Below are 27,325 nucleotides of genomic sequence, written 5' to 3' on the forward strand. Positions count from 1 at the left end.
AGATCACCTTTTGAGTCTGTATCCTTATTTTTGTCATTTTGAAGATAGATTGCATAGGAGCTGAAAAGCTTTACCCTTTCTAGTATTAGTGAGGATGTCTGCCTACAGAGTACAAATCGTGGAATTCTTTCAAAAACGTTAGATTGCTTTTTGACATAGGCGATGGTTGATCTGACTCATGTGCACCTGAAAGTGGTGATAGGCCCTGACCAATGAGTCATTGAAACTAGATACTCCCTACAGATAAGACAAGAAGGACCAGGAAGACCAGAAGTTGTTCCCATTTCCCGCTTATCCTGTGTTTCTTTTTTCTTGTCATCTTTCTCGCCGGGCTGGCTAGCCCGGAGCCTGTTGGGACAGTTTCATTTGGAGCATTTTTAAGAAAACATAATTCTTTATGTAGATCTGTGTGCTAGGAATATCCTGACAGGTCTGAGGTCTAGGGCAGTGTTTGTTGAGAAAGAAGGAAATGGGTTATGGAAAAAGAGGAAAAAGAAATACATTCAAAAGAGTGTCTCCAGCAGTGGCTTCAGATAGTGTGTGTCAGCTGTGTGGTGTATGGGGCCTAACTTGGGTGTGATCCACTTTGGGGCCACTTTCTTTTTTGAGCCTTGCACCCGGTGTGTTTATTACTTTTTTTAAGTGCATCTCTCCCTGATGTAGTTGGAATGCTGGAGAATCAAAAAGAAGAAAAAGCGCAGCCATAATTCTTTTCCTTCTAATGAAACCGCTGTTAAACTTTTGATAAAATCTTAATTTCTTCTGTAATTATCTTTATGTTCCTGGAATTAGAAAATGCCTGCTTTTGTCTCCTGTTTCTGTGAATTGTCTTTGAATGTGCCCTTGGAAAGCTAGCTGAAGGACAGATACTGGGTGATATCACTGTGCATCGGTTAAATTGTCACTCCTGTCTTTGAAAAGCGTTACCGGCTGCTTTTTTTCTCAGTGGGTGACTAGTATTTGTGCATTGTTACTATTAAGGTGTATGGTCTTTAAAATGATGCTGAGCATGGGGATGATGGGAGACTTCTGAAAAACCAGCACCGAGCTTTTCAGAAATTGTCTCGATTTGTGGCTGGGACTTATCAGCTGCTGGTTTCAGGCCTACATTCTTTCTCTTTGTTTCCATTGCTTATCGTGCCCAGATGGATTTTCTGTGGCAGAGTAATGAATTATCATCCGTCTTCGTTTTGATTGACAAACATAGCATGCTAGCTATGTGGGAATAAGAAATGGTGTCAGATAAGAGGGGAATGGCCTGAATTTTCATTGGAGAAGACTTTTTTTAGAAGAGTGAATTGATGAAGTTCTATTTTAGTTTGCCTGAACCGAGTAAATTCCAACACATTAAAGTCACTTGGAGTTTTATATAGTTTATTCTGCTGGTACAGACTTACATGAGAATTCCTTTGTGACTCACGGTGTGATGAAATTTTGTCAGTTTATTTTGTTAAAGCTAGGAAAAAATTTTTTTTAAGTTAATGAGTATTTTACTAAATGAGCCGTACTTCTCAGGAATGTGTATAGGAGAGAGGGAGGTCATGCAAATGGGGATGCTTTTTCTCATGGGAATCTTTAATTTCAAATACCATGTATTTGGAAGGTTAGATGATCTTTATTATCCTTATTATTTAATCCTGGCAGATGAATTTTTCTTCTCTCTTTTGTAAAAATAGGTCTCTTTCATAATAACCACAATAATAATAGATCCACAGATACATTCTTAATCATTGGCCTGAGTCAGTTTAATTTGTCACTGTATCTTTGGCACTTTCCACAGTACCTGGCAGTGACAGGCACTCAGATATTTGTTGTGTGGACAGTGTTAGTTATTGTTAATTGCAGAATAATAAGCCTTCATTTGTTCTTTTACGTGGTAATAGTTTAATTGGAATTGTTTCTTAAATTACATTAAACAGCCAACTTACCTTTGTAAGTTTAAAGTTCTATACTAAAATTTCTTGATATGTTTTTTCAGAGCTTTAGACTGAATGACTTTTCTGAAAATTTTTTTTTTCTTTTGCTCTGGAATGGGAATAAGTTTTAGAAATACCTGTATTAATTTTATACTGATAAGTATACTGTATACTGATAAGAATTACTACTGACCGCAGTTTTCTGAGGCTAATATTACCACACGTTCTAGTAGGTTGCCGTGAGTAGTATGGTAAAAAAGTATAAATTTAAGTATTCTAACATTTATTGGCATAATTTGATAGTGGGAAAAAGTATCTGGTGACTAATTTACATGTAAATTAAATACAGAAATATAACTTCACATTTCTAAAAGCAAATGTATAAAGGAGCTTTAAAGTGATACAAAGAGAAACATCCTAAGTTATTCTGTGTCTGTTTATTTCAGGGCTGAAAACAGTGAAATCACGTTTCACAGTTAAGGAACTGTTAAGAAGACAACATGGGGACGCCTGGTTCTGGAAGGAAAAGGACGCCTGTAAAAGACCGATTTTCTGCAGAAGATGAAGCTTTGAGTAACATTGCCAGAGAGGTGTGTCTGGAAAACCCCCTCCCAACACTGAGTCTTTGTAAAAGCCCGGGGGTGGGGGTTAGATCTCGGTAGACTTTCTCGTTAACTGAGCTAATTTCAGAATGCTTACTGTGAGATGTTATATGTGGCCTCGAAATGATGTGTTGGAGTGACATACAGTTACCGTCTCTTTATTTGGCTGTTCCTCTTACCTGAAATTAGTTTTTCCTTTTATTTGTTGCGGATTACTTTGAGGTACCTGTTGGAATGTTTTGAAATTTGTAATTAACCTTCAGTATTGAAACTTAACGTAATTAGAATGTGGCAAATCTGACAGCTGTATCATAGAAACGCTCATGGGCTGTGCCGTTAACATATTCCAGGAGGCACCGTATAAATGTTGACGGAAACAATCCTTATTTGGTGTCTGCTCAGATTCAGTTGCTTTAGCCGGGTTTTGAAATACTGCGTTGGAATTTTTATGTTTAACTTTTAGCTAATACCAGAGCTTCTGCAGCATTTTTGTTTTGGTTTGTTGACAATTTAGGAGAAAGAAACAAATGGAAAGGGCTGTCACCTTTGAGTCACTGGCAGCATTTCCTGTTGCATATTGGAAATTTAAGATAACTCCCAGCTGTGATTTCTTAGTGAGGTGCCAACTTTGTTTCAGACTCTGACTCTGTCTGCAGCTGCAGACCTGACGGTAAACTAATCTGGCACGAGAATTGGGTAGAGCATTATTAAATTGTATTCTTTTTGTGAGGATTAGGCCCTCACCACTTCCTCTTTGTTATTCTTAGTAAATAGCTCATTTAGGGCTAGTGCTGTTTCCTTTTGACATATTATACGGTCTCTTTTTGATCCAGCTCTTTGTTAACTTTTTCCTCTGGTCAGCTACTCAGTTAGCTTTTGAATTAGAAGTCAAATTCTGTAGAACGATGTTTGAGGCAAAGACAAAAGTAATCTAAAAACGGTTGACAAAATTGTGATATTTAAAAAAACTCAAGTGAGGGGTGCCTGGGTAGCTCAGTCGTTAAGCATCTGACTTCGGTTCAGGTCCTGATCTTACAGTTCGTGAGTTCAAGCCCCACATTGGGTGAGCCTGAGCCCCAAACTGGGTGAGCCCTGCTTCTCTCTCTCTCTCTCTGTCTCTCTCTCTCTGTCTCTCTCCCTCTCTCCTCTTTTCTGCCCCTCATTCACTTGCGCCCCCTCTCTTTCTCTCTCAAAAAAATCAAGTGAGCTATTTTCAGATAAAAGGGTAAAAGATATTTGAAAATGGAATGAAAAGGAGTTATAGCGATGTTAAGTATTTGCAAAAATGAGGCATTTTGGGAGCCACATAGTTTTAGTTGAAAACTGAAACTACTCAAAATGTTTACCTCCCAAATTGGAGAGATTTATCCAGATTTCTATAAGGAAAGCAAATGTGAGCACCTTCTAGGCTTGTCTGTATTTTACTAAATGTTTCAACTCTTCTTTTTTGGATGTGACACTTCATTTGCAAAAGTGGGTGCCTTTAAACATTTAACACTTGCATACTTACTATGTGACAAATACTATTGTAAGCATTCAAACTGCATTAATTCATTTAATCTTCACAAAATTCTGAGATTGGTTTTATTATTATCTCCATCTTAACAGATAAACCATCTCACAGAAGAGTTAAATATTTTTCCTCAGGTCACATAGGCAGGAAATAGCAGAGCTTGGGTTCAAACACATGAAGTCTGGTTCCAAGGTCTGAGCATTCAAACACTCGCTATGCTATACTGTTACTCAATATTCTCCAACTCCCCCAGTTTGTTTTCTGTAACTTTTCATGATTTTGAAAGTACTTGCACATCTTGATTCTCATAATAACTTTGTGTGTTAGGTAGGATAGGTATTGTTATTAGCCTTATTTACAGACAAGGAAACAGATGAAGCTGAGATGAATGTCTAAAAGGTATGAGACCTGGGGCTCAAATTCAGCTCTGTAAAGCCATTGTTCATTCTACTGTACCATACTCTTCCAGAATAGGCAGGCTTTGGAGAGTTGTAAGTGTGGCTTTTAATTCTGGCCCTGTTAGTTGCTGGTAGAGTAATTTTGTTAAGTAGCTACTGTGGATTTCAGTTCCCTCATCTGTAAAATGGGAACAGTATTGTCTTCCTGTATTTATAAGGCTGTTGTGGCGATTAAAGGAAATAAAGCATGTAAACCTTTAGCATAGTGTTAGGCTTGCAGTGGCTATTTTGTTGCTTATTAATGTCATAATTGAAAGTGAGAATACAGGTAAAAGAGTCTTTTTTTTGTAAAAAAAAAAAAATGTAGTAAGATAGGTGTTCTAAAACATTTTTGATTGCCAGACTCAGGGAGATTTTTCAGCGTTCAGATTCCCAGGCCTTACCTGTGCTTGCGAATCTGAATCTGTGGGGGTTGAGCTCAGAAACCTGTGTTTAACTGTGTGTGCACGTATGGGTATGCACAAACACCTACACACACACTTCCTCCCAGAGGATTTTGATGGCCAGTCAGGTTTGGGGACCATGAACCAAAATACACTTGGATGGTCAGTTTTTTATACTTCCAGGTTGTTTTCCTCCCTGTATATTATTATTTTGCTATGCAATAACAAATTTAATCTGATTATTAAATGATAAGTTATAGTATAATAATAAAAGCTATTACTATAAAAGGGTTTAAAAGGCCAGTATTTCTAGTTTATGTTTCTGTTTTCAGAGCTCTCAATATGAATATACCATCTCCAATAATCTGGTCAAAAAGCTGATCTTAGCCTTCAACGTGAAAGGGACAGTCTTTACTAAATTGACGACTTTTATTTGCACGGGTGCCCAATGTGTGATGTAGTGGTTTGAAAACTTTAGAAGTTCGGTAGTTTTAACAATTCTTTCATATATTCCTTGTGGTTATTTTTCTTTCCTTTACAGTTTTCATAGCCAATTCTTAATTGTCCATTCATACATTGCTTGGTTGACACTCGCAGATAGTCCTTAATCCTTATTTTCTCCTTTCACTCACTCACACACACACACACACACACACACACCATGCCTGAAGTTAGGAAGAAACAAAAATGAACAGAACCCTTATCATTTTTTAAACATTTTTTTTTTTTACGTTTTATTTATTTTTGAGACAGAGAGAGACAGCGTGAACGGGGGAGGGGCAGAGAGAGAGGGAGACACAGAATCCGAAGCAGGCTCCAGGCTCTGAGCCATCAGCCCAGAGCCCGACGCGGGGCTCGAACTCACAGACCGCGAGATCGTGACCTGAGCTGAAGTCGGACGCTTAACCGACTGAGCCACTCAGGCGCCCCCAAGAACCCTTATCATTTTTAAAGAGGACAATAGCTTAATCCTTTTTTTTATAGCTAAATTTTAAGTGTTTAATTTTTCTTTTCTCACTTCACATTGCTTTTTGCAGTAGACAGGGAATGCCATAAATACAGAAAAATAATCTCTTTTTCCTCCTGCTTACTATTTGCTCAGGTTTCTTTGCTCCTCAGTTGATCCCAAGTCAGGGAACTGGGGAGAATGAGGAGGAAAAGAAACAAAAGGCATAAATACATTCTGCAGACTGGATAGTTTGCCTGCTAAATATGGAACTGAGTACATTGTGGTAAAACACACACAAAACCTAGCATCTTAACCATTTTTAAAATGTAGGATTCTGTGGCTTTAAGTACATTCACATTGTTGTGTAACCATTATCACCACCCATCTACAGGGGTCGAAGTCTTTGTTTTGTAAGACCTGTGTACATTCTAAGAAGGACATTTAGAAGTTTGAAGATTGCTCTGGGAAGGCAGGAATGTGGATGGATTTAGAAGTCCCACCGTCTAGTAGGCATGTGACTGCTCTGCGGCTGGGGGCGGGGGCGGGGTGGGGGGGTTGGTCTGTCACAGCTCTCAGAAGAGCTCAGAGGAGCTGAGTCAGAAGGGGTCACCAGCAAGTCCTCTAGGGCGTCAGGAGACCAATGCGGATTCTTTTCCTTTCTTGCTTGTTTGGCTTTGGTTGTTCCAGAGGTTTGGGGGAAATGCAGTTGAAGCATGGACTTTAAGCGAAAATTACCTAACAGCACGGAGTGTATCAAATTGGGAAGCCTGAGGCCGCTGGCTCTCCAAAGGAAAAAGATGAGGGTTGGGCAAAAGCTACTTATGCCGCCTTACTTGCAGTAAGTTTGGTGAATGTTATGGTGAGTGTTCCCAGAAGAAGTTAAGCCTTTGAAGGGATAGCAAACAGTCTTTTTGAGGTATCAAGAAGCCTGGAATATTACTAATCTCCTTGTTTTGGAGCTGAAAATACGAAGAAAACATGTTTCATGCACATCTCTCCAAATGGAAGTTATCAGAACATTGCTTAATTTCGGATCTTATGATCTGAGAGTCCTTCCAGCTCTAAAATTCTGTGATTTCCCTTGAGATCCAGGACCCAAAAAGATTCATGCTCTTAATGGACAGTTCTTTTAAATCTAAAAGATCAGTGACGAGCATAGAAATTGATTTTATAGGAGCTGGAGTTGGAGTCTAGCAAATGGAGTGTTCAGAGACTTGTTGAGCAGGTGTACATGTGGACGTGTTTGGAGCATATACCTACTTGTGATAACGAAGGAAGGTTTTATTTCTTTTCAACATTTGTGGCTGCTAGAGCTTTCAGATTTCATTTTTTAAAAATAGCTTTATTAAGATATAATTCACCCATTTGAAATGTTTTTGGTATGGTTTTGAAATGGTTTTTGGTATTTTACAACATTATTTTTTAAAAGTTGTGATTATAATATATATAACAAAATTTGCCATTTTAACCATTTTAAGACTACAATTCAGTGGCATTCATTGCATTTACAATGTTGTGTAGCCATCACCACTGTCTATTTCCAAAACCTTTTCATCACCCCAGATGTCAATTCTGTAGCCATTAAGTAAGAACTCCTCATTCCCCTTCTTCCAGCCCCTGGTAACCTTTAATCTATTTTAGGTCTCTAGGAGTTTGCTTAATTCTGGATATTTCATATAAGTAGAATTATATAGTATTTATCCTTTTGTATTTGCCTTTTTTTCACTTAGCGTAAGGATTTCAAGATTCATCCATGTTGTAACATGTGTCAGAACTTCATTCCTTCCCCCTCCTTTAAATTACTTCACTCCTTTGTTATGGCTGAATAATTTTCCACTGTTTGATATATTACATTTTGTTTATCCATTTATCTGTTGATGGTCAGTGGTTGGATTGCATTTTGCTGCCTACAGAAGTAATAGTCATCCAGGCATCTAGTGTGAGAATCAGAAGCTTGTGGGTTTTGATTATGGATTAGCAGCCTGAATGGAAGGATATAAAGGGAAGAATTGTGCTTATAGTTTAACAGATACTGTCCAGTGTTATTGTTTTGTATTAAAAAAAATTTTTAATGCTTTTGCTTGCTTTTTTTTTTTTTTTTTTTGAGAGAGAGAGAGAGGGAGACACAGAATCTGAATCAGGTTCTAGGCTCTGAGCTGTCAGCACAGAGACCAATGCGGGGCTCGAACTCACGGACTATGAGATCATGACCTGAGTGGAAGTCCAATGCTTAACCAACTGAGCCACCCAGGTGCCCCTGTTTTCTATTTTTAAAGTTTGTTTGTTTGTTTATTTATTTATTTATTTATTTATTTATGGGGGGGATGGAATATGAGTGGGGGAGGGGCAGAGAGAGAGAATCCCAGGCAGGCTCCATGCTGTCAGCACAGAGCCTGATGCAGGCAGGGCTCACACACCATGAGATCATGACCTGAGCCGAAGTCAGTTACTTAACCAACTGAGCCTCCCAGGCACCCTTCCTCATCTGGTGTTATTGTTTTGTGGAATGCTAACTATAATAGGTTGGTAGAGCTAATGGTCCTGTGGTTACCTCACTATTTTACTTGAGTAACGTTCTCATTTTTAGGATAAATTAAGGATGAAAAACTTTTGACAAGGATAGCAGCTTTTGAAGATGCAAATAATTGTGAATTACCATAATCACAATATTTATGGGTGTTAATACCATCTTTCATTTAAGAATAGAGTTGAAAAAAACTGCACAGATGTTGAATGTCATCCATTCAGTATGCACATCTGTTCTCTGCAAGCACACGTATGAGGGATGTGGGGTAGACACGTCTAACACGGTCGTCGCCCTCGTGGTGCTTAGATTCTACAGGGGAAACTGCATAATGGACTAGCTCAACTTTCAGTTCCTTTTTTTTCTTCAAAATTAGTATCTACATTTTACACGGTAATTTCTTTTTTTGTCTTGTAAGCTGTGACTGTCAGTGCTGATCACCGGCATTCTTAGAATCAAGGAAATACGGTCATCTGTTTGCAACTGTGTTAAGTGCTTTGAATAAAAAGTAAATGCTTTTATTAAAGAGTGTGTGGCAGTGGGGCTTGACATGTTTGGGGGCTTTGGGAAGGCTTCCCTGAGGAAGTGCCCTTTCAACTGAGTTCTGAAGAATGAGTGGAATTATTGAGGGGAAGAGAGTTGCCAGATGTAGGTAAGAGCTCTCCAGTCAGAGGGAAGAATGTGTGACAAGCTTTTGAGACTAAAAGAGTATGGAGAATTCGAAGAATAATAACAACAGCTAATATTTACTGATTCCTGAGCTTGTATTATGTACCAGTCACTGTCCTAAGTTCTTTAAAGGGATTTAGTCCTCATGACGACGCTGTGAGGTGGTCTGCTATTCTCATTTTATCCATGATGAATGCAAGGTGTGGAGAAGTGAGTAACTTGCTCAGGGTCACATAGCTAGAAAGGGTAGGACTGAAATTTGCACGGGGGCTCCTACACCCTGAAAGTATTATGCCTTCCGTGAGATCACTAACACCAACATGCACAGCAAGGAGGAGAGGAGTCAGAGAGGTAGGCAGGAGCCAGATCATATAAGCCAGTGGTTCTCAACCGAGGGTGATTTTGTCTCCCAGAGGACATTTGGCAATGTGTGGAGATATTTTGGAGATAACAGGAGGGGTGTGCTACTAGATAGAGCTTGTGGCTAGAGACCAGAGTTGCCCCTAAACATCTTGCTGTGCACAGGATACCCTTCACAACAAAGAATTATCTGGCCCAAATGTCAGTAGGGCCAAGGCTGAGAACCCTGAGGCAGGTTCTTTTAGACTGTATTTAGGATTTGGGTCTGTGTCCTAAGAACAGTGGAAAACCATTGAAAGGTTTTGTGTAGGGGCATGACGTGATCAGATCTGTGCCTTGAAAGGATGACTTTAGTGCAGGTTGGAGATTATATCAAAAAGGACATTAGTGGATGTGGGGAGATGAGTCGTGAGACTTTCAGAGGCAGTGGGGGCCTGGCCCAGAGGTATGACGCTGGGCATGTTGAGAGGTGGTTGGAACGGAGAAGTAAGTAGTCGATGCTTGGTGAGTGGCTGTGTTTGGGTAGCAGAGAGGGAAAGGTTTGGATTGTGCATCATCTGGGTGGTGGTAGGGAACATTCAAGTGGGGAGGAGGCTTGGAGAGGGAGGATCACGGATTTATGTGTATTGTATTTAAGGTGTCCGGGAGGCATCTAAGTGGAGATTATGAAGAGGCAGTTTGTGGATATGGATCAAGAGTTCCAAGGAGAGGCCTGGGCTGTAGATAAAAATTGAGACTTATGAGCATGTAGAAGGTAATTGAAATTGTGAGTATTGGTGAGATTGTCTAGGGAGGAAGTATAGAGTTGAAAGTAATCATTCCTCAGGTTGAATCCTAAAGCACTTCAAGGATTTCAAGGTCAAGTCTCAAGTCTTAATTCTGACACTTTTTTGATCATCCTTTTGTGTTTGGTTCACATTGTTCTGTGCAAATCAGATTTGTCTGAAAAGCTGACTTCATAGGAAGCAGAGTTATTCTTGTTTAAAATATTTTTGGGGCACCTGGGTGGCTCAGTTGGTTAAGCACCCAATTTTGGCTCAGGTCATGATCTCGCGGCCTGTGGGTTCAAGCCCTGTGTTGGGCTCTGTGCTGACAGCTCAGAGCCTTGGAGCCTGCTTCAGATTCTGTGTCTCCCTCTCTCTCTGCTCCCCCGCTCACACTCTGTGTCTCTCTCAAAAATGAATGAACATTAGAAAAAAAATTTTTAAGTACTTTCGAGTGTTCTCAACAGTGGTCTTCAAAAATTTATAAAAGGTTATGAAATGTGAGTTAATTTTTCAGAGTTTTGGAGAGTGACTATATTTTTATTTCTACTCAGTTAAAAAATTCTCCCCCTGTACTTACTGTTTTTATTAGACAAATCCTTTGAAAGAGCAAATCTAAGTTGTTTTTAGTCATTTAGAATTCCTTCCAGTGGCATTAATACATGAATGCAACCAGTGTCCATTGAGTTCAGAACTCTCTCCATTTTTTTCCCCATTTACCCCTGGAACTGAGTCAGAGTTCTGGCTCTGTAATGGCCAGCGTCACTCTGATTATCTCCCTGTTCTTGATTTGTTCTTCTAACCAAAATTAACAAGATTTAGTTTTGTGTCAATGTGATTGAAATATATTTGGTATAGCATTCATTGTCATAATCTTTACCATTCCTGTGATTTACAGGAATTTGGAGAAAAAAGTTCAAACAGCACAGTATCAGTAACCTAAATATGAAGACGTTACTGGCAACACCCTTTCTTTTTCTCCCAAAGTATTTCTACTGTGATTCGTAATTTCCCTTTGGTTAGATGTGTCACTGCAGATCCAAAGTTTCAGTTCTCCTGAGTGATCTCTCTGTTAGGTTATATTCAGACCTCAGTAGTAAAGTCTGTAATCTTAAATTTCCTCTCTCATTACAAAAGAATATTTTGCCATCAAAAGGTCTCAATAAAAGGAGTATATAGTCGTTCGACATCAGAAGAAAATGGCTTAAAAATCCCTAGATTTTATCTAATACATGTAGCTGTTTGTGCTCAGAAAAATTTATACAGTTGGTCTTCAACTACCAAAAACTTTATGAAAAGTAGTTAACCATAATTACGTTGTAAGATTTAATTAAGAAAAAATGGTACCTGAGATTTTCTACTAAAGGGAAGTTGCTAAGAAATCAAGTAATGATTTTTATTTGTTAGTCTGGAAACCATAGCAACACAATAAATATTATGTCTCAATTTGTCTTTCACGGTTCTTTTGGCATGAGTGTCATGGAAAAATAAACAAAATTAAACACAGTAAACTCTGAGTCTTAGCTACCTGAATTAGTCATTTTCCTTGAATGTTTCACTTTCTAGAATTTTGTATTTCAGGTTTCTTGAAATTAAAGCGTAGTCTGTAAAGATCCAGATCGTATTTTGTCTTTTCTTCTTATGCCAGTTACATGGGTTTTATCTAATGGATATACATGCAGGCTGGCAACTCCACACTTGGCTTCATTAAGTGCATTTCTGTCAAATTACAAAGTTTTAATTTGCCTCCCTTGAAAAGTGTTACATGAGCACAGTAGGACAAAAGTTTTAAAGCTAGAGGTTTCTCTTTTTTTTAAGACATTGAAGTGTGTGTTTTCATGCACTACTCTTTGAAAATATTAAATGCAGGAAGGTTTTGATAATAGTATAATGTTTGGTGACAATTGTTTCAGATTAAAAAAAGATGAGAAAGAAGGGAGAAAGAAGACATTATAAACCAAGTCTAGGGTCCTTTGTTTCACTCCCTAGGCCTATCTTCCCCTACCCCTCTCACCCAACAGGGAACTACTGTAATAAAATCGTAAGATACCCTTCCTGTCTATGTTCTAAAAGTTCTAATACATAGCTCCGTGAACAGTATTGTTTTACGGGTTTTTCTGTATTGTTTTCTAAGTGCTCTACAGGCGTGCGGGTGTGAAACAAGTAGAACCATATGGGAAGCCGCCAGGGTGATAACTCAGTATGGCTGGGGAGAGGTTGGGGAATGGGAGGAGAAGATGCTAGAGAGACCGCAGGGACCAATCCTGAAGGGATTTGTGCGCCGCGGAGTTTAAATTTGGTTTTGCAAGCTGTGGAGGAGCCACTGAAGGGTAAAACCCTTTTCAGATTTGATTTGTAGCCTAACGGGTTTAGCTACCATGTGGAGAATGACTGGTAGGAGGCAGAAATCTAGCCGGGGAGCTGCTGTAGTCATCTTTGCTGGAGCTGCCAAGAGCCTGAGTTAAGGCAGTGATAGTGGGAATGGGGAGGACAATTTGGATGGAAGGAATAGTAAAGAGAGAGAGTCTCGATGGGAGCTACCTAGTTGAGGTCGAATGACCTAATGTATGTGTGTGGGGGGGGGGGTAAAAAAAGAAAGAGGGGCATTGTGTTGATTCTTCACCTCAGGTTTTGGGTGACCGGAACAGAAAGAGGAAGAGCAAGCTGAAGGGAAGGGCTATAGATTCAGTTTGTAATACGTTGAGTCTCAGGTTCCAGTGGGACAGCCCAAGTAGCTAATCGCCAGTTGGATCAGGACAGTGGGAGAAAAGTCTGAGGTGGACAGAAGATTTACGGGTCATCAGTGTCACCTGGGGTGGGGTGGGGGGCTGCGGAGCCTAGAGTAAAAAGAGGGAGTTAAGCCTGGAAGCTTTGGTTGCATTAAAATTTAAGGAGCTAGTAGAGAAAAATGAGCTCATGATAAGTTCTGAGGAGGAGAGATCAGAGAGTCATGAGGAAAACTGGGAGGTTAGTATTGCAGAAAGCCACGAGCTGAGAGTTTTAAGAAGCAATTGAGTGGTGAGGGATGTTGGAAGTGCAGAACTGACAAGCGAGGGAAGCATAGAAAAACCCTATTGGGCTTGGTAGTTAGAGGTCATTAGTGACTGACTTGCAGGAAAATGGTTGGGGCAGAAGCCAGAAGGCAGTCATGTGGAGAGAGTGAGAAACGAGGAGGAGGTGTGAGAAAAGTCGGCTGTAAAGACAAGATAAGGCAGAATCGAACCAGGATGGGATTGTTTGTTCGTTATTTGTTTTTGAAAGATGGGAGGGAGTTTGAACCTACCTAATGAGAAGAACAAGCCAATAAGGGTGAAGACAGAGAAGAGAGATCACATGGTTGAGGCAAGATCCCTGGGGAAGATGGGGTTCACATCATAGCATGGAGAGGGTGTGTGTGTGTGTGTGTGTGTGTGTGTGTGTGTGTGTGTGTGTGTCGGGAGGGGTATATTTATATTTATATTAAGTTATATAGCTTATAATTAATTTTCTTGCCTTTGAATCTTAGGATGATGGATTCAAGCTATTTTTTTAAGTAAACATAACTCCCCCCCCCCCCCGCCAATAGTCCCAAATGAAATTTGACTTGTGAATTGTATTCCAAGGAAACAGTGAGCACTCTGCAGTGAATCGGATGGATCCTGCCTTACTTGTCAACCCACTGGACAGATGGAAGATTTATGATAGGATTGGTTTCAGTTGAGTTTCTTATCTGGAATGCCACTGGGAGCCACAGTAGTTTTATTTTAGCCTGTTCTCCTGCGTTTATTTTACCAAAGGAGCAACAGAATCCAAATTTGTGTAAGGATAATTTTGAACATTGGATACCACAAAATATATTATATTTTATGTGGGGATGTTTTATCTCACTTGTTCCTTGGTGTTGCAGACAGATCATTTGAACAGTGTGTAGTATGGAATAGCAAGGATGGGAGGAGAGTGGGGATGGAGACAGTGAAGTTAGAATTAGGAAATGAAGTATTCTGGCTGAAAGTGGTAAGAGCCTGCTTGGGAGAGGGGGAGTCTTTTGGAATGGAAAGCAAAGGTGGGAACCAAGGGATATTATAAAGGAAGATTTGGTTAGGAAGTAGGAGGCCCTGAGACCTTTGGTCTTGAACAAGTGTGGCAGAGGTTCCATTTCTAGAGATTGGAAGATAGGGGAACAGAGCCTCTTCACTGGGGGAAGATGAGGCCTCTGTGGAAGGTGGTTGATGTTTTGAGGAATTGCTAAACTGTTTTGAATAGTGGCTGCGCCGTTTACCTTTCCAGTGTTTAAGGGTGCTGATTTCTCCGCATCTTTGCCAACACTAGTTATTTATTTATTTTTAATTTTACACATCCTAGTGGGTGTGAAATATCTCAGTGTGGTTTTGATTTGCATTTCCCTAATGGCTAATGATGTTGAGTATCTCTTCATGTGCTTATTGGCCATTTGTGTATCTTCTTTACAAACATACCTAGTCAAATCCTTTGCCCATTTTATTTATTTAAACTTTTTTTTTTTTTTTTTTTTACATTTATTTATTTTCTGAGAGACATAGAGAGACAGAGCACAAGTTGGGGAGGGACAGAGAGAGAAGGAGACACAGAATCCGAAGCAGGCTTCAGGCTCCGAGCTGTCAGCACAGAGCCCGACGCGGGGCTGGAACCCACCAACCGTGAGATCATGACCTGAGCCGAAGTTGGACACTTAACCGACTGAGCCACCCAGGCGCCCCCCTTTGCCCATTTTAAAATGGAGTTATGTATCTTTTTATTGAATCCCATCTTCTTTCTTTCTCCTTCTCCTCCTCCTCCTCCTCCTCCTCCTCCTCCTCCTCCTCCTCCTCCTCCTCCTCCTGCCAAGTTTTAATCTAAATTTCCAACTTCCTTGATGTGGCCTCTTCTGTCCCTCTAGTTGTGCAGTTGTTATGTTAGTCCTCAGGTCGATTTTATGGGTATTCAGAATGATTTGATAGTATCTAGTTGTGTTCTAGAGTGAAGATAAGCACAGGGTCCTCCTATGATGCCACCATCCTGGCTTGCAAACCCACACAATATTTTTACTTTCTTAAATTCCAAAAGAGGATAATGCAAAATCTTCATGGTAAAGGGAGAGTCCTTAGTGTAGAAGGTACTCAAACCATAGTGGTTAGTTCTCAGCTTTTCCTCCAAGTTCTTTCTTAGCGGTCACTGTACGATTCTAATCATTACGTTGAGTACTACAGTGAATGTCTTAACACATCTGGAATGTTTCTAAATTAACACAACCTAAAGCAGTTTTGTTCCGGGGGTGATCGAGTCCCATGATTTTTCCTGCTGTCATTTTCTTTTTCCATTTGCCCCAAGAATTTAGGAGGAAAGGGATTTAAATCTATCCAAATATAGCTTTACTTTTTGTACTATAATTTTCATTGTCCTAAGAAGAACAAATTTCTATACTTATGTGATTGCATATTTCCTTTAATCAGCCTTACTGTGTCTAATATTTGAAAGCAGCATGATCAGAAAAATTTTTAGAAACCTAGTCCATTGACCTGCTTGATTTCACAGGTAACTTGTGAACCCATATTTCCAGTTCCTAAATTTTCTTGTTTATTTTAAAAGTTTGAATCATGGCACTTCTGGGTGCTTGTTGGTTGAGTGTCTGACTCTTGATTTCGGCTCAGGTCATTATCCCAGGGCTGTGGGATCAAGCCCTGCATTCGACCATATGCCTGTTTAGGATTCTCTCTCTCTCTCTCTCTCTCCCTCTCCCTCTCCCCCTCCTTCTGCCCCTTCCCTGAATGTGCTCTCTCTTTCTATCTCTCTCTCTCTCTCAAAAAAAAAAAAAAAGTTTGAGTCATATATCAGCTTAAAGACCCTGCAATACTTCAATGATTTAGGCTCCTGAATAATTCTGATTTCATGTCTTATGCTAACTTTAACTTTTTTTTTGGTAAAATATATGTAACATAATTTACCATTTTAATCATTAAGTATATAGTTCAGTGTCATTGAGTACATTTACGTTGTTATCTGACCATCGCTATTATCCGTCTTCGGAACTTTTTCATCATCTTATACTGAAACCCTGTACCCATTAAGTAAAAACTCCCCATTTCTCCCTTCCCTCCAGCCCCTTAGAACCACTGTTCAACTTTCTATCCCCACTGTTCAGTTTTATTCTAGGTACTTCAAATAATTAGAATCACACAACATTTGTACTTCCGTATCTGGCTTATTTCACTTAACATAACGTTTTCAAGATTCATCTTTGTTTTAGCATATGTCAAAATTTTATTCCTTTTAAAAGCTGAATCATATTCTCCTGTATGGATATAACACATTTCGTTTATTCATCCATTGATGGACATTGGGTTGTTTCTACTTTTTGGCTGTTATGGATAAGGCTGATTTGAACATTGGCATATAGATATTTGTTTGACTCTTTGATTTCAGTTCTTTTGTGTATGTACCCAGGTACAGAATGATATGATCAAATGGTAATTCCATGTTTAACTTTTTTTTTTTTGTTTTAAACTTAATTTTTTGTGATCCTTTATTGTTATGTCCCATTTATTTTCCATCTCTGAGTGTGTGTTAAGACGAATCTGTACTAACTTTTGTGCAGGATTCAGAGGAGAAAATGCTAGTGTCACTACCTAGAAGTGTCCTGTGTGTGCCTGTAATTTGTCTATTCCATTGGATCAGTACACGCATACAGTGCAGGCTTTGTCTGCTGGGTTGGAATCTCCTGTAGCTGCTTGCTGTTCCTACTATCAGTTCTGCCTCAGGCATCTGTTAGCAATGTGTAGAAAAATACTAAGATAAAGTAATTTTAAATCCTGTTTCCTTTTTTTAAGCTTGCTGTTTAGTGACCTTCTTCAGTACGCTCTCCAAGGGAGGCATCTCTGAGTTTGCACAGAGGATAAGGAACAGGGAAGGGCATTTTTGTGGCTGTGAAGCCCGTGTTCTTTCTGTTACACTGCAGCCAGGTTCCCTGCCCTTTCATTGCAAAAGAAATCCTTATTAGAGAGTAGATCTCAATTATCTGTAATTTGGACTTGGTGAAAGAAAGATAGTGAGCCATTTTAGTATAGATTGTACAGAATGGGCCATAGATCTTGGATGAAATGGGCATTATTGAGACATTTCTAAGGAAGGCCACAAATACAAAGCTAATAACGTGGAAATGACAATCCCAACACATTGCTCTGGCTTTTCTTAAATAAAAAAGAAAAAAAGGAGGTTTGAAAATTTTCCCTAGAAAAGTGATACTTTGTTAATTTAAAAATGTATTTGCGATCTGCTGAAGCATAACTTAGCCTTGAAGTGTTTTTCTATAAAATACAAGCTCTAGTAAGAAAGTGGTGTCTATCTAGTCAAAAGGGTAAGGAAGGCAGGAATAGCTTTTTTTTTTTTTTTTTTTAATTTTTTTTTTTTCAACGTTTATTTATTTTTGGGACAGAGAGAGACAGAGCTTGAACGGGGGAGGGGCAGAGAGAGAGGGAGACACAGAATCGGAAACAGGCTCCAGGCTCCGAGCCATCAGCCCAGAGCCTGACGCGGGGCTCGAACTCACGGACCGCGAGATCGTGACCTGGCTGAAGTCAGACGCTTAACCGACTGCGCCACCCAGGCGCCCCGGAATAGCTTTTTTAAAGATAAGAGGCCAATGAAAAATTCATGTGAGAAGATTAATTGCCCTGGCCATGTCATTGTTTAAAGCTTGAGGTTGGCAGATTGCAGTTTAGGGTTTTTGTTACCAAAAGGCCAGTTAATCAGACTGGGAAAGTGCCAGAATTGAGGTGGTTGAATAAGTGTTAGCTGTTCAGCTGTCTCCTCTTCTTAGAAGCCTGCTGCGACCTTGCTGGGCAAAACTAATTGTTCTTCCTGCACTCCTTCCTGGAGCGTTGTGTTTCTGCGTCCCTCAGCTGGAGTGAAGACTTTGGGGCAGAGATGTCACATCTTACCCTGCATTCTCAGCACCGAGCACAATTGCTTCCTCACCATAATCTTTTAAATATTGGCTGAGTCTTAGTGTGAGACTTGGGCATGGAAGAAGAAACCGCTGTAGTTATCAGGGGGTGATCTGAATCAGACTCAGGTAGGATGTGGCCAAGAACAGGGGAAACCACTGCCAGATAGACATCATTGAGAAGATTTTTACGTTTCATGTGGTAGGTCACACTGTTTCCCTGTGTCATTTCCTCGGTGCTTTGGTCCATGGCCTGACATTCTTCTGTTTATTTAGCAGACGTTGATTGAGACGTGGAAGTTGTGGGAGTGACAGAAGTGTGTAATTTTAATACAGTGTTGTAGAGCCACAGTAGAGACGTTTGTATGCAGATGGAATGGGGAAAAGCTTCATAACGGGTCACATTTTAGCCGAAGAGGAGAGGGGATCCCTCTCGCCAGGTAGACCGTGTGTGAACAGAGGCTTAATGGGACACACTGGAGTCTGGGATGGAGCAAGGAGGCCTGCAGCTAGTGCACGTGGGACAAGTCCGGGGAAATGAGGGGGAGATCTGACTGAGAGGAATTATACCTGTGCTGGGCCCTCCCCTCCCCTATCTTTGTGCTAATCTGTGGAATTTTGTTTTAGCCATAAGGGAGGGGGAGCCAGTGGTGGATTTGATACAGCTTAATGACATGATCAGAAATGTGTTTTGAAAGGCAGATTGACAGTCCCGTCACCAGGTAGAAGATGAATTATAGGGTGGATTCTGGAGGCAGGTAGGTGGATTTGAAGGCATTGCGGTTGCAGTGTTCGAGCAAGAGATGAGTTCCCATTGTATGATGTCCCCGGTAGGAAATTTCCAAAATAGGCAAGTCCACAGAGACAGAAAGTACGTTTGGTGGTTTCTGGGAGCTGGGAGGAGGAGGATGGAGGGGTGCCTATAATGGGCATAGGCTTTCTTTTTGGGGTGAGGAAAATATCCTGGAATCAGATAGTAGTGATGATCATTGTGCAACCTTGTGACTGTGCTGCTGAAAACCACCAAATTGTAGAGTTGTAGGTGGTGAATTCGATGGCATGTGACTTACGTACGAGTTTAAAGGGAGGGAGATGTGAAGAGCTCCCCAGTCGGTCAGAAACAGCACAAGGAAGGCCGAGTTGGGGTGCGAGAAACTCAGCGGTAGAGGATTGGCAGTGCTTGGAGCCTGGATATTGGCAATGCCCAAGATGAAAGAGAGACTGCTTCTGAAGCTTCTAATTTGTAGGAGTGAAGTGACAGGGAAAGAAATTCTGGAAAAAGCAAGTTTGCAGAGACTAAGAAGACGTTTAATGAGTTGTGGGAAATGTTTGAATCAAAGCGAGCACTTAAAAGGAAAGGCCCAGATCGCAGGAGAGACTATGGGGCAGAACAGAGACACGAGTGCACGGGAGCGGAGTGAGGCAGCTGATAGAGAGGGTATCTCTTCCCCCCGCACCCCCTTTGAATGGTCGTGCCCCATCTGCCCCTTAACCTCGAAGCTGGTGGAGGTCAGTGTTGTTCGTAAATGAAGCTGAATCTGTCTGTTACTTTTCAGGCAGAGGCAAGGCTGGCAGCAAAACGGGCCGCTCGGGCAGAAGCGAGAGACATACGCATGAGAGAACTGGAGCGACAACAGAAAGAGGTAATTTGGGGGTGATCCTCGTTTCCTCATTTCATGCCAGTGTCAAAGAAATCAATACTTGGTTGATTTCCTTCCCTCCCTCCCTCCCTCCCTCCCTCCCTCCCTCCCTCCCTTCCTTCCTTCCTTCCTTCCTTCCTTCCTTCCTTCCTTCCTTCCTCCTTCCTCCCTCCCCCTCTCCTCCCCTCCCCTTTTTCTTTCTTTCTGCCTTTCTTTCTTTCTTTCTTTCTTTCTTTCTTTCTTTCTTTCTTTCTTTCTGCCTTTCTTTCTTTCTTTCTGCCTTTCTTTCTTTCCTTCTTTTTCTCTTTCCTTCCTTCTTTCTTTTCTTTTCTTTTCTTTTTCTTTTCTTTTTCTTTTTTTCCTTCTTTTTCTCTTTCTTTCCTTCCTTTCCTCTTTCTTTCTTTCTTTCTTTCTTTCTTTCTTTCTTTCTTTCTTTCTTTCTTTCTTTCTTTCTTTCTTTCCAGAGTTAGTTATTTATTTATTTATTTATTTATTTATTTATTTATTTATTTATTGGCTAGTTTCCTTCTGATGGAGTATATCTGGTTCATGTTGAAACACTGGGAATAGTTTGACCTGATGTGTGTATTTTAACAAGCCATTCTGTGTCAGCAAATTAAATGCAATCTTCCTTTAAATAATAACAGCAAACACCTATACAGCTCTTGCTATGTACATTGTAATAAGTTGTTACGGTATGAAAAGTGCTTTACTTATATCAGGGAGAATCAGCTTAGAGGAGACAAAGTTATTTACTATAGTCCTAATTGTCCTAGAGTTTTGGTTAATTGTATAATGATATCTACATAGTAAAACACTGTGAAGTCATTCAACCTTGTAGTTGTTAAGCATATTTAATAATGGAGGAAAGTATTCATATAAGAAAATTTAAAAAAAAAAAAACAAAAAACAAACCCAGCTGTAAGACTGACTGGTAGGACTTCCATCGTGTGTTACAAAAACTAGTATCCATATATAGGGTCAAAAACTACTAGAAAGAAATGATTACTATCAATACTTCAGTTTGTCAGTGGTGGAATTGATTGGTTTTGTTTTCTTCTTAATGCTTTTCTATAGTTCATAAATTTGAATATACCTTTATCAGAAAGAAAAGCAAAAAAAAAAATCATAGAAATTGGGCTTCTTTAAAATGAAACAAATATTCTTTTTTTTTTTTTTTTTTTTTTTTTTTTTTAGTCCTTCCATTCTGAGATTGACCTGGCTCTGAAAATTCACATAAAAAATACTTTGGATGCCATATTGGTATAAAGGGGAAAACACCTGCAGAGTAGTATTCAACACTTTATTTTGATATTGGTGGTGGATCTTCCGCTAATGGTTTACAGAGGACTGTGTAGACTTTATTCACAAACTCAAAAACAGTTGATACATACACTGCTTTTAACTTCATATATAGTTTCAAATATTGAATGCAGGTCTTGGCTTAAGATGAAAATGTTGCAGTGCATTATAGGAAATTATAGGGAGATTGTTACTAAGCATAAGTGCCATTTCCTCTGAACTACAGAGGGCGGTATATCTCTTCCTTATTGAACACAGTTAACTTAAACTTAGTGATTTTCTGTATTTTGAACGTGTAGCTTATGTCGAGCTAATGATCACTGCCCCTCAGGGAAGATGTACATGATTGATTGAAGACTTTTGAGAGCGTGCAGTATGTTGGAAACTTCAGTTTATGAAACTTTTGTATTTGTAGCACTGTCATTATTCCTTTGACCGGAAATGGGGACAGATTCACAAGTGGCTGGTAGGCCAGGATTGCCTGTCCGCATGTTGTGATCGGTTGCTGAAATAACACAGTCTTGAAGTAAAACATTGACTAATCGTTTGCCAAGTAGGAGTGTTTGGCATGTTTGAACCTAAAGGTCAGAGAGAGTCTCTTCTGGCTGTAGTGGACCACACATGTACTTAGAGTCCACCCATTTTCTCTCGTAGTCTAGCCTCACACTTGTGTCATGAGTGCTCTTGACCAAGGAAGACTGAGTAAATGGATGTGTTTTCTTCCTCTGTGTTTGTTCTTGTCTCCCTCAAATTCGTCCGTCCTTCTTTACTTCTCTCCTTCCCCCCTCCTCTCCCCGCTGTCTCCTTCCCTCTCCCCCTTTCTTTCTCTTTTTTTTAAAAAACGCTAGGCAGAAATGTCCTCATTGAGAGATGGTGGCCCAAGTCATTCTTTAATTTTCTGTGGAAATTACTCTTATGTTTTCAGTTCTCTCAGCTCCTTTTGGAGTCTTCTCTACCACCGTTCCCAGTGTTTTAGTTACAGGAGCAAATTGCGAACCAGTAGAATATTCGTACTTAGGAAGCATTCCTAAATTTGAGCTTTTTTCAGTGTTGTAACTTCCCCAACTGTCTCCTCCTGCAGAGCTTCTTAACCCTGGACGTGAACAGGCTTGGGAGAGGGGCAGGAAGCCTGAAAATCTGCAGAGTGTTGAATGCATGGATATTTTTAATGAAATGTCCACAGGTGTTAACGATCACCAGATCCTCAAGGGCATCTCTGACCCCTAAAGGGTTAGGAACCACTAATTGCTGTTAAACAAGACATTTTTATCAGCACGTTCCTTCTGTAGCGGTATTTTGAAGTACATCTGGAATTAAAATATTTATGACTGTATTGATCTACAGATTTCAAACTTTATCACACTTCTCATGATATTTTAGAAAGGAGAGAAAGATGATGTTTGGTTACTTAAAATTGAGTGAGTTCTCATGTATGTGTTTGTTACTTTGGAATGGAATCTGCCCTTGTTACTAAAGCTAGCCTAATTGGTTTTATTTAAAGTATCTTCTGCATGAAACTGGGTTATCTTACTGATAATGCATTAGGAACATTTTGTGTGACTCAAGGACATCACTTTTCCTTGCAAATTTTCCATGGAAATATTAGCGTATTTTTTTAAAATTACATATTATAATTCTAAAATTAAATTGTCTGATTTTATTAGGGCAGACCGACAAACACATGAAAGAAGAAAAGCCTATATTAAAAGTCTAATATTTGATTCTTATATTCAAAGGCCGTGAAGATAAACATACTTTTTTTTTTTTATCTCTGTGAAATGTGTGCAGTTCAGGCAGTGAATGCACTAGATTGTCACAGAAGGGGGAGTGTTTTTGGGTTTGGAGGCTTAGAATGTAAATGGTGACTAACTCAAGTCCTGAATGATAGCTGGGACTTGCAGAGAACATGGGGTTTAGTTTCAGAGGGGAACAGTGACCACTTAACCCCTTCGGACACTTGCTTTTACTCTTTTCAAACTAATTTTTCCTTTCACTTCTCACCTTAGCTCTGTCTGTATGACTGCTTTCTGTTTGTGAACCTATAGAAGTTGGCATGTAATAGTCACTATATAAAATATAAAGAATAATAAATGTATAATAAACCAAACATATACAAAAAGTAGGATTGTCTGTTACCAGAAGGAAAAATCCTCCTGTGTTAGAAATTTCTCCTAAGTTTAACACTTTGTGTGTGTGCGCGCGCGCGCGCGTGTGTGTGGGATGTTGGGAAGTGAACAGGGAAAGCGAGGGCACGGGGCTCAGGAAGGATGCTAACTCTGAGTACGCCTGCGTATGCCAGCGCTGTGTGAGTGCTTTCACATATGTCAGCATTTCGCACGATAGGAGAGGTACCACCATCTCCATTTTCTGGGTCGGGTGACGAAGGATTGGTGAAGTCAGCAACTTGCTCAGCCCCTGGCAGAGCCAGAATTCAAGGGTTGGGGAGAGCACCACGTCTGCCAGTGGGTTGGGAGGTGAAAGGACCAAGCTGAAAGGGCCTCGGTCTTTGTGGGCCTCCAGATAGTCCTAGCGTGTGGCCGGGGTTTCCGTTTGTAAACTGGGCGTCCCCATCAGGAGCATGTTGGTGACCTGGAAGAGAACGTGCCATTTCTGAGGTTTCCTAATTTGAAACTGAGGGAGTGGCTCTAGCCTTGACTTAAATATTACTTGTTGACAGAGAACATGGGCAGGTCTCCTCACGGGGTTGTGGTCTTCTTTCTTAACAAAATCACTTCACCCCCTCATCAGGTGAACTTTTAAAAACAGGCTACATTTCATTTCCACTAATTTAATTTAAATGTATCAAAACGATTTTCCAGAAAGCCTCGAACAAATATATATGCATCTTTGCAGGCGTTGCCCTATTTTTGCCACCTTGGATCCTTTATGCTACTAAGGACTTCCAGGACAATAAAAATGGATTGTTTCCCAGATGGTGGAAGAGAAGGATAGTCAGCCCTGTAGTTGGTACATAGAAACACAGGGCGCCGGATTTTTTTTTCTCTTGGTCTCTGGTGCTATTAATTCAGGAAAAGTCAGTTGACAATTTAAAATACTATTCTAGAAATATGGGAGAAGTGAAGCTGGTTGTTCTTCCAGAGAAGGAGAAATCTCTCAGTAAAAGCCAGACTACCTGGCCATTTTCTTTATGCTCTTATTATATAATCAGTGTGAATTTAGCCAGGAAAGGATGGTCTCTTTATGGTTCAGTGGTCTACTGAGTCGGAATATCCGAATGCTAGTCCCAGCTTTCTGTCTTTGTAGATTCCTACTTAATCTTTTTGAGCTGTGATTTCCTTTACTTTAAAACGAAGGGATCAGACTATATAATCTCTCAGGACCTTTCTAGCACTTAAAAGTAATTCTAGGGTTGGTGCTAGGGTCTTTTATAGAAGGGTTTCCTTCTCTTTCTCTCATATTTGCCACTGTGCAGAAGTATTCAAAGTCAATAATTTACAACAACTTAAATGCCTGCCTTTTTATACAAAAGTAGTGCTACATGGCAGCCTCTTAAAATATGTGCTTTGTGTCTTTTTTGGTGTAATAAAAATCTGCTTAAGCTTGCCTTACTGTTTATACAGTCACCACTAGCCATATGTGGATAATTAGATTAAAAATAAAAATTCATCAGTTGCACTTCTAGCATTTCAGGTGGTCAGTAGCCACATGTGGCCAGTGGCTACCATATTAGCACAAAGAGAACGTTTCCATTTTATCACAAAGTTCTCGTGGACAGGGCTGGCTTAAGGTGTAGTTTATGACTGGAATAAACTATATTCTCTCACTTTATGTTAACTGGCCTGTATGGGTTTACATGTTATTCTGTAGTCTTCTAAGGTCTTTTTAGGCCATTTTTTCCCAAATGGGATTAGAAAGAAAGGCTGTGTAAGGTATTCTTATTAAGAATTATTTTTATAGTAGTATAATTAAAAATAAATATGAATTCATCTGTCTTTACTGCATCTCTGATGGGCTGTGCTATTTTTAGAGGTAGGTTTTAAAAAAGTGCTCTTGTGTGGCAGGTGGAATGAAAATAAAGGGTAAAGAAAGGGAAGCAAAAGTAATATAAAAACAGGGAGGGGGACAAAACATAAGAGACTCTGAAATATAGAGAACAAACAGAAGGTTGCTGGGGAGTTGTGGAGGGGGGGAGGGGCTAAATGGGCATTAAGGAATCTACTCCTGAAATCATTGTTGGATTATATGCTAACTAACTTGGATGGAAATTTAAAAATAAATAAATTATATTTAAAAAAATAAAGAGTAAAGGGAAGATTGAACATTAAACTATGTATGTTGCCCTGGTACCCCAAAGAAGACTGGGAAGAGGCATGTAGAATTAACTTGCTTGTGTAGTACAAGGTTCTTTAAAGCTAACTAGCCCAGAACTGGTTACCACTTAATAAACTGTACCTACTCTTCTGGGTTTATGCACATGCCCCACAAAACTTTTGGGTTTATAACCTGATAATCAAGGGAAGGGAAGAAACTTGCTTGTCTTCTTGCAGATTGCGTGTGTCTATTACATAAGAAAAATGTAAATCAGTGGTGAACTCCCGAAAGTTCAGAACACCCTGTTGGATATTGAATCATTGAATCATACTGGTGCTTACAAGCAGACTTCTCAACATATTTGGTCACATGGATTAATGTACAAGGCAGATGACAACCAGGAGGTTTTTTTTTGAAGGAGACCGAAAGCTCGTGACCGAAATACGGCATTGTGGTGTGTCTGCTGAGTTACTGTTTCTGTATTTGAAATGAATGCTCAGACATAGCAACATCTGTGTGTTCTGTGTAGTGATCGTGCTGGAGTGCCATGTGTTGAAGTATTGATTCATTTTGGAAAAGACAGTGTTAATTAGCTCTGAACCCAGTTGGACAGCTGTGTGTAGATTCTTAGTCAATGCAAATTACCTTAACACTTTGGACTTTGAAATTCTGAAAGATCAGAAGTTCCTTACTGTTTCAGTTGATTAGATTCTAGGACTAGTCATTTGATTTCACAGACGCAGGCAGGGCTTAATGCTCCAGTGCTAATAGCTGACTGTGGAAAAGTTTAGAATTGCATTTTGATTTAATCAGCTGTTAGGCTGTGGTCATGGTTGTCGTTTTGTTTTGCTTTGCTTTGTTTTTACCGTCTTCATAAAGCATGACTCTTGAGTTAACTTTACCAACTCTAAAATATTTATTTAGTTTCTTCTAATTAAAAGTAGCTTTTCATGTTAACAACGCACATTTCGTTATTCTTTTCTGAGTGGTGCGAGAAAACAGGAAGAAATTCTTTTCTGTGAGCACAGAATTATGACCCAGATTTTTTTAGGTCCTTAAACTATCTCTGTATTAAACATTTCTTCCTGCCTTGCATAAATGAACATTCACAATGAGAAAAAAAATAGATAAAAGTCTACTTTTAATGCTGAACTCAATTTGTTCGTTAAGTACACTTGCTTATTTTTATCTGGGTATACTGTGCTCTTATGGTCATATATAGATTACATTCTACAAGTGGTCAGACATACATACACTTATTAAAATAAAAACATTTCCAAGATTATTTCTACTTTCTTTTTGCCCGAAGCATGTGCCTGCTCCAAACCCAGCTGCTGAAGCTGAGTGGTCCACACCTGCCTGCTATGAGAAGGATGCTGCTGTGCTCTTACCTTAACCGACTGTTCTTTGCTCAGTTGCTGTGATAGACAAAGACAAGCCTCCGTTCAGCGATTAACTCTCCATGTGCTTTCTCCTTTCCCAGGAAGATTCCGAAAGGGCCCGGTATTCCCACCGGTCCAGTCATCGTCGACCTTCTCTGGTTTGTAATAACCGATAAGCTTGCCCCTGATACTTTTCCTCATTGCCTTCATGCAGTCACCCTCAAACTTATGCTCTGTTTGTTTCTGTTCTTATCAGGGAGTTGAGGATGCACTGTCCATTCGAAGTCTTGGCAGCCACAGGGTTGGTATTTTAAGTTGTTTGCGCTGTGATAGCAGCTTCTGCGTGTGAGCCTTCTGCAGCACTGTTGCCCGAACAATCTGACAGTGTTCATATAGTCCTTTGCCTTTAAAAAAAGAGAAAAGAAAATATTGGCAAAGTCCTTTCATTGGCAAGTGATACTTTCTCTAAATCATTGCTATAATCAATCTAAATCAATTCTAAAATCATGAATATTTTAATCTATTAACATATATATTTACTATTTTTCTATAAAAGGACCTTTGATTTTGGAAAATTATCACAAAATAGTAAGGTTGACTTTTATGGGATGACATCTGTGTGGTTCAACTTGCAAATTTTCCTACTTTCATATTT

The 27,325-nt window shown here is 39.7% G+C and overlaps 1 protein-coding gene and 1 long non-coding RNA gene across 25 annotated transcripts in view; one reads left to right on the plus strand and one right to left on the minus strand.

Moving 5' to 3' along the window:
- LRRFIP2 (LRR binding FLII interacting protein 2) overlaps positions 1-27,325 on the plus strand; it is a 104,438-nt gene that overhangs the window by 17,708 nt on the left and 59,405 nt on the right. For 17 of the 24 annotated variants that reach the window (XM_045037897.1, XM_023260762.2, XM_023260766.2 and 14 more), the window contains 5 exons: positions 2,363-2,506; positions 19,631-19,717; positions 21,432-21,482; positions 26,772-26,828; positions 26,927-26,971. In XM_045037897.1, the coding sequence (XP_044893832.1) occupies positions 2,417-2,506; positions 19,631-19,717; positions 21,432-21,482; positions 26,772-26,828; positions 26,927-26,971 (330 nt within the window). In that variant the 5' untranslated portion in view covers positions 2,363-2,416. The remainder of the gene's footprint in view (positions 1-2,362; positions 2,507-19,630; positions 19,718-21,431; positions 21,483-26,771; positions 26,829-26,926; positions 26,972-27,325) is intronic. The other 7 variants (XM_023260773.2, XM_023260776.2, XM_023260778.2 and 4 more) reach the window with 2 other exon arrangements.
- LOC123380190 lies at positions 22,746-27,062 on the minus strand. Its single transcript, XR_006585678.1, has 2 exons — positions 26,680-27,062; positions 22,746-23,605 (listed from the first exon to the last, which is right to left on the minus strand). It is a non-coding gene; the product is annotated as an uncharacterized LOC123380190 (long non-coding RNA).

The sequence above is a fragment of the Felis catus genome, chromosome C2 (genome assembly GCF_018350175.1).
Source record: "Felis catus isolate Fca126 chromosome C2, F.catus_Fca126_mat1.0, whole genome shotgun sequence".
NCBI classification, from domain to species: domain Eukaryota; kingdom Metazoa; phylum Chordata; class Mammalia; order Carnivora; family Felidae; genus Felis; species Felis catus.